The sequence below is a fragment of the Rhinolophus hipposideros genome, assembly GCF_964194185.1.
Source record: "Rhinolophus hipposideros genome assembly, chromosome: 11".
In the NCBI taxonomy this organism is placed as follows: domain Eukaryota; kingdom Metazoa; phylum Chordata; class Mammalia; order Chiroptera; family Rhinolophidae; genus Rhinolophus; species Rhinolophus hipposideros.
In genome coordinates this window covers 36196393-36209100 of record NC_138057.1, presented here as the reverse complement: position 1 = coordinate 36209100, position 12708 = coordinate 36196393, and the positions used below count along the sequence as shown (strand labels likewise).

General features: G+C 49.9%; 1 protein-coding gene across 4 annotated transcripts in view; it reads left to right on the top strand.

Annotated features, from left to right (window-relative positions):
* APBA1 (amyloid beta precursor protein binding family A member 1) overlaps positions 1-10906 on the top strand; it is a 188004-nt gene extending 177098 nt beyond the window's left edge. For all 4 annotated transcript variants that reach the window (XM_081067513.1, XM_081067515.1, XM_081067512.1 and 1 more), the window contains 3 exons: positions 3819-3938; positions 6009-6149; positions 7218-10906. In XM_081067513.1, coding sequence (XP_080923639.1) covers positions 3819-3938; positions 6009-6149; positions 7218-7289 — 333 coding nt within the window. In that variant the 3' untranslated portion in view covers positions 7290-10906. The remainder of the gene's footprint in view (positions 1-3818; positions 3939-6008; positions 6150-7217) is intronic.
* Positions 10907-12708: the final 1802 nt, after the last annotated feature.

Genomic DNA, 12708 nt, shown 5'->3' with positions numbered 1-12708 from the left:
CAAACATACCTACATAATCCGTGGTTAATAGATGTAAGCCTTTAACACAGGTGGCTTTGTCGGAAGGGTTGTGATTCTAACTGGTTGCCCGGTTTTCCGCATTCTTTGCTCTTATTTCCCACATGTTCCTGGCCTCGTATGATTGTGGAGAGAGAAAGGACTCAAGGCCTCTGTCTGCCCGGTTATGCCCAACAGCCCTCCCGAGCTCCTGGAGGCCTTGCCCCACTCACTCCCAGTGCCTAACACATTTCCTGGCACATAGCAAATGATCACTAAATATTTATTGATTAAGTGAGGGAAAAATAGGAAGCACGAAAAGGAAAAAGAAACATGCATGAATGGTATCTGAAGAAACTCCACCCCCGTGTTCTGCAAAAGAAGCCTATTTTTAATTTTAAAAATAGGTGTTTCTAAGCATAATGGTTGAGGTGCGGTGTTGTCGGCAAACACATTTAGGAAAGAGAGAAAAAAGCACGAAAAGGAGTGCAATCATAGAAATGAGAAGTGGAAGAGAGCTTAGACGATGTCACCATTTGTTTGGCTGATGAAAAGATCAAGGTGGAAGAAGAGGGTAGCAGGGTGTCTGAGACCCCACGGATCTGTGGTGGCAGGAATACAACTTGAGCCCAGCTCTCCTAACACAGCCGAGTCCTGTCACCAAGCCCTGCTGTTAGCAGCAAAAAGCCAGAGTGTCCCCCTGTCAGCATGGATGACAGACTTGCTGTCTGGCCGAAGATCAGGGAGACTTGCTGTCAGCTCATTCGTTCATTGCTCCTCTTTGAAATCATTTCTTGAACCAGAGAAGTTTCCCAGAGGTAGTCCAGAAACCACAGGTTGATGCTGGTAATGGCTGCCTGTGTGCATACCCCAAGTCACCATAAGCCACGTTACAGCTATTGGGAGGCTCAAACCCCACAGAAAACAGAGTGATTCAGAACACCGAGGACACAAGCTGAACCGCTGGAGGTGGGAAATTAAATGGAGCTCCTGAAAATGCACACGTGGAGAGGACAAACTGAAATCGATCAAAAGCAGTGGGGAAGCAAGTGGCAAGAGCCCTGAAAAACTCTCGCCAGGCAGGAAAGCTAGCAGAAAGCACGGCCCCCGTGCCAGGCTGGAATAAAGGACATGGGGACACGATCTGTTCTTCCCTTGCTCTTTCTGGCTTCTCGTTGAGCAAGCCTTACTCATGGATGAATGACACAGCCTCTCCCGCTGTCTCTAGAAAATGCTGTGGTTTTGAACGCAGACAGACCTGGGTTTGACAGTTGCTGTGGGTGAACTTGGGCGAGTTGTTTAGTATCTATGAGCCTCAGTTTCCTCTTCCATAAAATGGGCATAATTATAGCTGCCAGTTTGTCAAGGAGATTGAAGGAGACAGCTCCTGCGACTCTCCAGGTTAATACCCAGCAAGAAGCCAGTGTTCAGTGACAGATGGTTCGGCTGGTTTCATTATCAGGATGGGTTTTGAGGGACAGTGGTCTTAGGGGTGCTCACGCATGGTACCGACATGCCGATGGACGAGTGGCCATCAGGCCAACCATCTCTCCCACAAGCTATCACCCCCACCCAACATTGCTCGCCCCTACTCTCGGAGAGCACACTGGCCATAGGAGTGAGTCGTAAATGGACATCATTGGCTCTAATCATCCCTTAGAGAAGTTAAGTCACCTGGATACAGGTGAGTTCGTGTTCTGCAGTAGTCGTCTCTACAGTTTTCAACAGTGAGTGTGTATCCCCGGGAAGACTAGTTACCATACAGAACGCTGGGTCCCACCCGGTAGTTTCTGATTCAGTCGGTGTGGGTGGACCCCAGACTGCATTTCTAAGAAAAGTGGCCGGGTCTTGCTGCTGCTGCCCGTGTGGGGTCCTCTTTTTGGGAATCACTGATATACTTGTTAGCCGAGCATAATAAAGCCAGACTACCAGAGGTTAAAAAAAAAAAAAAAAAAAAAAAAACACCTATCCATCCCTCAATCTAAAGCATATCTTAATTACTTAGAAACAAAAGGTGTGTGGGTCACTTCTGCCACTGAGAGAGGCAAATCGCACTCTTGCCACAAATTTCTGTCGGTGCTCAAGTCATCTAATACCAGTTTCACCTCTGTGCTCAGCGAGGTGCTTATGAGGAAAGCAGAGGCCTAAGCAGGGGAGTCATCACCTCAGTTCTGCCCCCCGACAGAGAGCTGTTGCACACGGGTCAAGGAGGGAAGGCTGACAGTGGTGGCTGTGAAATTTGCAGATATCTATTTATAGCATAAGAGGTGGCCCCCTTTCAGACTGAAATGGATTTCTCATTGTTCTCCCAGACTTCTCTTTCCACTCTGCCCATCGAGGGCACGTGCTGTACCCGTTTGTGAATTGATCGAGTGCTATCTCCAAGGGGGTAGAGTGGACTTGGGGGGCACAGAGCCCCTCTTTTCCTGAACACCTGTCCCGCCTCCGGTGTTCAGAGCTCTCCCTCAGGAGGGGTTGCCCACCTACCCCACAGCACCAGCGTGTAGGAACAGCTTCTCCCCTTCCCCTCTGCCCCTTCGGAGGCGAGGGCCCCCGGCTGACCTGTAGCCATTTCCCAGTCAGCTGGCCTTGCTACGTGGGAGTCCAGTGGGACGTGTATTTCCCACAGGAGCACTGGGATCTCCCACCTCACCTCTCAAAGCAGGGCTGCCAACCACAAGCGCTGTGGTCTGCTTACCTACCACAGGGTGCAAAACGACCCTCTTTTTCTCCGTGTGCCATGACTTGAAAAGGGTCGGAAAGCACCTGCTGTAGGCCATTTGGCCTGGACAATCCATCAGGCAGCAGTTAGCTGAGCAGGCAGGCTCCAGGAGACCAGGGAGGTAGGCGTTTATATCCCAGGGCTGAATTATGTTTATCAGGCACTCTCCTCTTAGGGTGGTAGGACCTGCAGGGGCAAAAGCTTTTCCCTGCCTGAGAGAGGGAAAACAGCTTTGTGATGATTTTCTAGGGCTCTGGTCACGGTCATGCATATTCAGGAAACAGGAAGGAAGGCTTGTGCTCACCACAGACTAGACTGGAGTGGGAGAAGCTCTCTAAACAGGCTCTGAAACTAGACCAAGTCCCCTTTTGATCTTCAAAGACCACCTTTCCCTCTGCCTTCCATTCTGATTTAGAGGGAGGGGCGTCTTACCAAGCATCACAAAACTGCAGACAATCTCCAACTCTTATTTTCTTCTTCCTTCTCCACCAGCACCTTATTCATGCCCCCACGGAGGCCTTCGAGTGGATTCCTGTCTGCTCCCTGCTTTTCCCCAGGTGCTTGTGGAAATGTTGATAAAATGTAACAGGTAGAGAGCATGGGGAAGCAGGAGAGTCAGAGACAGACAACAAGCCTGGATGAATTGGGCCAGTGGCTGTGAATTAGATGTTCTTTGTTAGAAGAGGAGGAATCGCTAGAGTTTGCCTTTCAGAGAAAAAGTCTGTTTGCCACTTGTCTCTCTCCTGACTAAGAGACAGAGATTGTGCACCCTCCATCTTCCAAGCCCGAAAGTCCACGCGGCAGTTTTCCTCTTAGTTGCACAGATAACCACTTTATTCAGATCCCTTGAACATAGCCCATTTCCACAAATGAAGACATTGCCCACAGACACTGGTGTCTGCACGGAGGAAAGGCCTGCGTGTAAAGCAGGCGGTTTCTCCCGTGCTGATACAGCGTAGCAGCGGCCCGCAGGTAACGTCAGGAGTCGATGGAAAAACAAGTGTCCTTGGGACTTCGTTTGCCTTTGGTGCCGTCTGCCCCCATCCCGTCTGTCGGCCTCAGTGGTCACCATGTCCACTGCGCTTTGTTCACTTTTCAGGGCTTGAAGAATCAGGCCCGGGTAAAGCTGAATATCGTGAGATGTCCTCCGGTGACCACCGTGTTGATCAGGAGACCGGACCTTCGCTACCAGCTGGGTTTCAGCGTCCAGAATGGAATTGTAAGTGCCACTCCATAACCGTTTCCAAACGTCTGACAAAAATGTGGCCCAGTGTTTGTTTGTTCTAAGCTGGTCAGTTCCCTGAAAGAAGGGGAGGAATGGGTGAAGGCAGGCTCAGCTTCCTCCATGGGCAGAGATTTCTGTGCCTTTCCACGGGAGACAAGGGAGGCTCTTCTCAGAGCCCTGGCCCTCAGAGCCCGAGTCACTCTGTGACTGTGCAGGGTGGCCCTCCCAGCTGTCAGCTGGAGATCATTTGGGAGGTAACAGCAAGGGCTTCCTTCCCGTCTGGCTCTGAGGGACTGCCACCCTGTCACCACCCTGTCTATACAAACCCTGCAGAGCGGCTGCTGGTCCCCAAGCCTGGGCGTGGAGCTCTGGGGGCTGAGCTTCAAAGCAACCCCTGATTGCAGCTCACAGCCCAGATTGGGAACCCCAACCCCCAGGGCTGTTACGCATGACTGGTCTGTGCTTTGCCTTTTTAACCTCAATTTGCACTTTAGGGATACAGAGTGTTTTTATCATTTGGATGTCTGCCTTAAAAAAATACTTCCCTTTTTTCTTAATCATGGTGAAACCTACACAACATTATACTGACCATTTAAACCACTTTTAAGCGTACAATTCAGTGGCAATACGTACGTTCACAAAGTGTTACACAACCATCACCACTATCTCTTTCCAGAACTTTTTCTTCATCCCAAACAGATATTCCATACTCAATACCACTTCCTTTTAAGCATTGCTTACTTTTCTGGACCCATAATCATTCTGGATATGAGTGGCAAATCTATCCTCTATCTGTAACCTTCTTGATTTTACAGATTTTGGATATGCCCTCCCTCTCTTGGCATTCATCTTTCCAGATACAACACGTCTATTCTTTTTCCTACTTAAATTTCAAGAGTTGTAGGTAATCAAAAATGTATTCCAAGTTATGGTTTAAGGTTTAGAAATAGCCATTTGAGGTTCCTAATCGGAGTTGAAAAATCCACCCAGTTCATCTTTTCTTTGTACCTATGTAGCCTCATGTGCTTTTTGGAGAGGAGCCTGGGTCACTCTTTATATTAATAATTTGGGTCTGATATCATATTTTATCTCTGTATACTTCCTTGTTTGCTTTGTTCATATTTGAATAATATTAAAAGTTCCGGTGTGAACAAAGGGTTGTTATGTAACAGATGTGGGTTTATTGGCATCCTTTGTTTTTTTCTTCAAACTGTGGGTAGCCCCTAAGGAATCTCTTGACCCAAAGTACGTGAGAGGCTGAAGGTTTTCACACGCCCATAGACACAGGAAGTGTGTTGTGACAAGATGTTGCAGCCTTCTCTGCATAGGATTTTAAATAAAGGTGCGTAGTCGGGAGTGAAAAGTCAACTTGGTAAATTCAAAACATACCCTTCTTGGAAAATTCTGATTGCTTTGTGTGTGAGGTGGGGGTGGCTATAGCCTGCAGGGTGGAGCCCAGAGCCATCCACATGAGGGAATGCAGGCTCATTTCCAGCGACCTGCAGCCCCTGCCCACCCACTGGGATGAAAACCAGGTACAGTGTCATTTCTGTGAGTTGGGAAAGCGGAAAGGAGCAGCTCCCCTCCAGCAGGCACACTTAGGAACACCAAGTGGGGTTGTCGCCCCTTTGGCTCCTATGACTGTGACCCTAAAAAGTAGCTGCTAGCATTATACAGTGTGACATTTGAGTCCTGGTGATGACTGTGGGAAGTAATATTCACCTGAGGTATATACAAGCTGCCAGTTTGAAAAGCCCTGGCAACTTGGTGACAGGCCCAAACAGTTCTTTTTACAGGACCCACCTGGAATGAAAAGTAGTCCGAATTCAGTGTCTGTGAAATCCAGTGACCTGCTAATGTTCTCTGTGCAAAGTGCATGAACAAAGTGACCATGTGGGCATACAGAGCCCTATTTCTTGTGCAAAGAAACAAAGATTCCAACGCCCAGAGCCGCATCATGGCAGCTTCTCAGAGAGGAGGGGGCAGGGGGCTCCAGAAAAGGCAGCCTTCTGTCCCCACCCAGTTCCCTGCCCAACACAGTAACTTGGCCTTTGACTCTCACAGATCTGCAGCCTCATGCGAGGGGGAATAGCCGAGAGAGGAGGAGTCCGCGTGGGACATAGGATCATTGAAATCAACGGACAGAGCGTGGTGGCCACCCCCCATGAGAAGATTGTCCACATCCTCTCCAATGCTGTGGGAGAGGTAGGAGTGGGGCGCAGGTCCGGGGTCCTCTGGGGCCCCTCGCCTTGGGCTCACGCAGGTCCTGAGTAGGCCTTCCAGGAAGTGTCCTTCCCCAATCCCACACTCTCCTCCACAACCAGAAGAGTCTGTCTCAGACCAGAGTTTAAACCCATTATCCATAAGATAAGATCAAGTCCCCTTTAGTCTTAGGACGATTTGATTCCTTTTGCTGCAAGTCTTTTTTAAGTATATGAGATTCACGTACACAATATTATCATCCGACCTCTGTATACACTATATAGTGATCACCCTCAAAAGTCTAGTCACCATCCATCACCATGGAGTTGACCCCCTTCACCCTCGTGCCCAGCCCCCTTCCCTTCTGGGAACCACTCATGTGTTCTCTGTATCTGTGAGTTTGTTTTGGAGGATATAATGCTAAGGGTATAATGCTGAGTAAAATAAGTCAGAAGGGAAAAGAAAATTACTGTTTGATCTCACTTCTGTGTGGAAGCTAAGACAAGAAGAAAAAACAATCTCACCTTCTCTTTTTAGCTCTCAGCTTCTCTCCATGGCTGCCCAGTTCTCTCCATTTTTTCCCATCTCATCTCACCAAATGTGCCTGGAAAACTTAAGTTTTAGATTCTAGTCTAATCAACAGTACAAGCCTCCAGAGGGGTCTGCCTGGCATGCCTGGTATGGACTCAACTTAGGTCCTAAGGGCTATTCCAGGGATGATTTCCCGAGCTGCCCCACCTGCCAGAGGAGAGAGAGGCAGGACCAGTCAGAACCCCACAGCAGTTCTACTTCTGTTTAAAGCGTTCTCTTAAAAAAAAAAAAAAAAACTGTGAGAGCAAAAGCATGTGACTGGGAAAATAAACCTTACCTGGTTTGCATGTTACTCTGCTGCCCCTAACATTATAGAAAGCCTGTAGATTCCACTCTTCCTGGAGGCCCCGTGGGTCAGGCCACTGTTAGTAGTGGGGTCGGGGTGGGTATCTTCAAATCCCCCCCGGTGAGAAATGCCCCCTCTCCCCCAGCCCTGGGCCCCGAGCCTTAGCCCCTGATAACGTGTGCTTCTGCCCTCAGATTCACATGAAGACTATGCCGGCTGCCATGTACCGACTGCTGACGGCCCAGGAGCAGCCCGTTTACATCTGAAGCCACACCCACCGCCTGGCGGCGTGCATGGAGGACTCACCTCACTCGTGGTTGTGTTTCTCGTGCTGCATCTGTGTGCCCACTGAGACATCTCCCTCTCGTGCCCAGCATTCTGTCTTACACAGGAAGGAGAGAATCCTCAAAGACCTCTTTATCTCTGTCTGTCTTCAGTTTGCATTTTTATTTTTAATACCTGGGAAATTTTGTATGTACTCCCTTGAGGATAGAGAGCGGCCAGTATCCACCCGGTGTCTGCCCAGGACTTGACTGTCCTGAGGGGCCCTCAGGGCGGCCCGAGGAGGGCTGTCACTGCCCACGGGGGAACCTTCCCTTCCCAGACCTCTTAGAAGGAGCTCCCAGGGGCAGCAAAGAAGCTGTTTCAGCAGTGCCTACAATTCAATCACTGATCTCTGCTCTCCTCGAGTCAATGTGTGGGAATATGGTAGGAACGGGGGACCAGCCCGTGTCTTGATGGATGTGCCCTGCCCACCCTGTGCTTGGGGCACCGTACATTATTTCCGCCCAGAATTCCTGAGCCAACCTTAGGCTTCTCCCCTAGCTAGTTTTAGTTTCAGCATAATTGTGTTTTCTAATAGGAGCCTCGTCCCTCACGAACGCAAGCGGAACTGCTTTGGACAAAGACGCCATCACATAGTGGGCCATCCCTGGGCCATCTGTAGCTTCCCCAGCTTGTCCTGAGGTGACAAACCGCGAGATAAAACATAGGCAGGTGCTTTCCGCATCCTGGATCGATCACACATGCTTATGGACACATAGACTCACCTGCATATATGTCACCCTTCCCTCCTCCCCACCGTCCAGGAGGCAGGCACACAGAGCCCCTGGAAAACCCACGTCACCTCTCTGCAAGGCCCCTTCCCCTGGCAGGTGAGACCTGCAGGGGCTGATCAGCCCTGTCCTGAGAGAGATGCCCTTCTGTGAGCAAGGCCTGGCCCTTGGCTCAACGTCTTCTCCTAGTGACCTCCGCGCCCCCCACCCCCCACACACAGGGAGTCTGGGAAGGCTCTGCTCACCTGCAAGATGAGGATGTGGGTACAGTCATGTCACACGTCCTGTTCCCAGGCAGGACCGGCTTTCCTTTCTGCTCAGGGCCACTAGGCGGGATGTGACATTGGAAAGGCTAGAAGAGTACATAAACCACAACACTGAGGGGTCACTGATGACCTCAAGATATGCCTCAGAATCCCCAGATGTGTTCCAGAAACATCATCTTGCTGCCTCATGGGTGTGAGAGTTTAACCCGTGTGGAATGTTACATGTTTTTATCAGGTGCCTCACGTGTATGGTTCTGTCTCAGTTCAGTGCAGAAATTGTAGTAACATCCTCCTGAACCAGTTCTTACTTATTCTTGGTCCAAAGAGCATTTTGTTTTCATGTGGATGTGGTGTAGCTTGGTTTGGTTTTTGTTTTGTTTCATTCATGACCTCAGCAGAGACAGGGAAGAGAAACTATTTTATAATATTAACAATAGCCCCTGTTCTCTGCATCTGGGATATTTATGTTGTGTGTGTGTGGAAATAGGAATGCGGTGAACACAAGTTGGGTCGTATGTAACTATTGGTTGCATGGATGGATTTGGCGAGGGCGGTGGGGCGAGAAAAGTGAATATAAAGAGGAACAGGAGACTTACATCAGAGAGCTGTGTGCAGTCAGTTCCCCTGGGATCTCTGTGCCTTCTGAGTTTTCTGTTCAGAGTCAGGAACACTGAAGCTTTCAAAGGTGTCAGCGGCTCATCTCTCAGTTTGTGGTACAAGTCCTGAGGAAGAGGGACCGCGCTGCCCCCCGACATTGTTTCTGGGAAAGGGCCGCCTCTTCTCCGGGGGAGTCAGGTGGGCAGTCAGCAACCATGGCTCCAGGTTCTCCATTTATCAAACTGGAGAGTGTCTGATAACATAAATAGTCGTACGTTCATCGTTCCTGTAATCAAAAAGAGAGAGGGAAACAGGAATGCAGTGTGATTGGTGGTATTTCAAGCATCGGGAACCTCGGGAAACGATCGGAGGGCTTGTACCTGTGTGCCCCCAGGTAAGCACTCAGGCTGCTGGCCCAAAGCCCCTGCGCAGAGGCCTGCCCACGGCTGGCCAGGGACGGGGCGCCGCCAGCATTCTCTGTGCAGCCTCCCAAGTAAGTACAATGAAGGGTCTTCCGCCAATGGGGAGAAGAGAGAATATACTTTCCAATGTTTCTGCGCAAAAATCTTAGTTTTGACAGGTGCTGAAAAAGCCAGTTTGATAAGCTGTCTGAGAAGACTCATATTTTAGCCGAAGAGTAAGATTATGTATCCACCTCATACCCTCGTGTTGGTAAAAGTGGCCCATCCCACCCACATAGCACCTGTTGCTGGAGCTCGGTACAAGGTCACCAGGCGGAAGCGTATTCTTTTCCCTCTGCTCCCATTGGATGGAGGAAGTTCATCTTCCTTGGTTAACCAAGGAGGTGGAATCTTAAACGTTAGTAACTCTGTTTTTGGAAGTCCCATGGGAAGTGGCAGTCAATATCCCTTGATATCCCAGCATGTATCGTTATGTATGTAAATATCTGAATACCCCTGTAATGGGGAAGGCTACCTACAGAGCATCCCAAACACGGCCCTGGCAGAAAGCCACTCTGGCCACTCAGCTAGGAGATGCTGGTTATTCAGCTTTGGGCACAGATTCCCAGATTCATCTACCCGCTCCTGGTCCAGCGAGGAGGCACCAGGACCCACCCCATCTCTGCCTTCTCAGATTCGAACATTTCAGGGAGCCACCTCCAGCCTCAGGTTCCCGTGATGAAACCCCCAGAGACGGATGCCTGGAGCACCGTCCCCTCACCAGAGCAGGCTCTGTGGGGTTTGGGGCCCATCCTGGGGCTGGCCTCCAAGGCCCTACAGACAGCCCTGCTTCGTGAACATCACCCATCCACACTGGCCTCGGAGGGTCCCAGAGTAACCTACTACCTCCCCCATTGCTCCTGTCACCCCCAGGCCCCCATCTGCAGGCTGATGAAACGCATCCATGAGCCCTTCTTGGGTCCCTCAACCTAGGGGTGTGGCTGTTACCAATGTTTACAACCAAGGGCCCCTCCCCTTAGCTCTGTTTACTCACCCACTTACGAGGCCACTTGTCGGTTTGAGTTTGTGTTTGTCTGCTCCTTTCCTGGTTTGGCCGACTTGAATTCACACACAACCCGAATCTCCATCCGCCTCCATCAGGGCAGCACGGGAAGACGGTGGGAAGGAAGTTTGTAGTACATATTCAGCAGCCCCGACAGTATGAACTTGTACTATTGGTCTGTAAAGAGGGTGAAATAGAACTTATTGTAAAGCATTGGGAGACGTATAGTATTGTATTTGTAACAATATCGTTCTTTGTATACACAAAACTCAATGATCTCTCTATATAAATATAAATAAATATATATATAAAGTATATATACACGTGAGCCTGGAATGTGGACGCTGCACACCCACTGAATGTACTTCCTCTGGCAGTCTGGTCACCGCCCTCCCCTCCGTAGTGTTTTGGGGATTGTGATGTATTTAATGTTTTCTTTATTTAACTGAACGCTAATGTCTGTAAGAGTTGCCGCAACAATAAACAAGAACTTCACTTCTTGGCCCTGGCTGAGTATCTTAACCACTGCAGGGATGGGACAGGATGGGACCCAGGCAAGGGACAGACTTTGTCTTTTTCCCCAACAGACTACCACCTGCCCATCCCGTAGAGCATGTCTGATGCCCAGAGCCCAGGCAGTTTTTAAATGGGCATATTCTGTGCAACCGACTCAGTTTTAAACACAATAGTCTGTGTCACCTGTTACAGCCGATACTCCAGTCTTGCCGGCCACCTTAGAGCAAGCACACTGGATGGGAAAAAGGAACCCTCTGGATTTCTCAATGAGGGAAGGGAAACAGGAGTTAGTTACTTCCCGTCTCCTCCAAAAAAAATCTCTAGTGCGGGGACGTGGCCTCCAATAGTGGATAGTGGAAGGGAAGCTATGCCCTGGGGGAGGCTTGCCTAAAGAGTCCTGAGGATTTCTGGAACATGTCTGATGTACTTTGTAATTCCACATTTTGAAGCTTGCTGGGCATGACCTCTCTGCTGCCAGAGGCATGCTGGGGACACTGGACCCCCCAACACAGAGCATCCAACCCTGTTCCTAAAGCAAAATGCCCCTCATGCTTTTTCTTTGCAAACACCACTGCCCATCTTCCCAGTGAAGCCCAGTCACAGTGCCTGGGGCTGCTGCTATGAAAATTTCCTGGGGCCAGGAGACCTGAGAAACAGGCTGACAACTCCAGGATTGCATCCCGAGTTTATCAAGGGAACTTACAAACGCAGAGTCTTGGGCGCCAGTGAGAAGGTAGATTTTGGCACAGAAAGGGAACGGAAGCTTGATCGATGTAGTCACATGGCCCATGCTCGTGAAGAACTGTATAACCCAAGACAGCGAACACCACGCTACTTCCCGATGCAGAACATTCCTTTCCACCCCTCCTGGCGTGAACCAGCAGTCAGCTTGCTTTGTAAGATGGTGACGGTCACATGAAGCATTGGGAATCTTTGTGTCTAACCACCCCTCGTGACAGACTTTCACAATCTCACATGAGGCCCTCTTCCACGATGGTCCCTGGGGCCTGTGAGGGGATGGAGGGACCTAGATGCCACTTTTCATGACACCAGTTGTCCACATTGTAGACAATGGTCGCAACACTAATGTAAGCACATGCAAGGGGCCAAAAAAGAGCAATAACAATGACGACCAAAAGAACAAGGAGAGGTTGTTTCCACCAGGAGCCCCAAGAACCACGCCAACACACCCAGCAGGAAGAACAAATACATATGTGAGCCCAGGCAGGAGTCCGTTGCAGGAACAGGTTGGGGTTGAGTGTGTGCCCTGAAGGCAACAGCATAAAAATCAAGAAGCTGGGGGCAAATAAAAAGGTGTTTAGCTGGAACCTGCATGGGAGGTCTTCTCCTTTGAAAATCACCCTGGCAGCCTGGTCTGTTGTGGTCAGAACAGCTGCTGCTGCAGGCTTCTGGAAAGGAGGTACATGCCAGACGCGTTGAGCTGAAGGACTGGGCACCTGGGCCACTTGCAGGGTCATTATGGGTGGGGTGCCAGAGTAGGATTCATGCTAGGGGCCCTCTCTGAATATCTTTGGCTATCTGTAAAGTATACAGTGCCTTTAGAGGTCCAGCTTCCAGAACAGGAGACCAAACTGAGAAGGACTGTCCTCACTCTGTGGCAAAAAATATCCAATCCGGCCAGCTGGCACCTTCCATCGTAACCCCCAATCAACTGTGCCTTGTCCAGGCATCAGTGACAATGGGGTCCCAAATCGCAGGATTCGTTTCCCTGCCAGGACCTTGGGCACGATGGCATGAGGCGCCTCCTTCCATACCTATAAAGCATG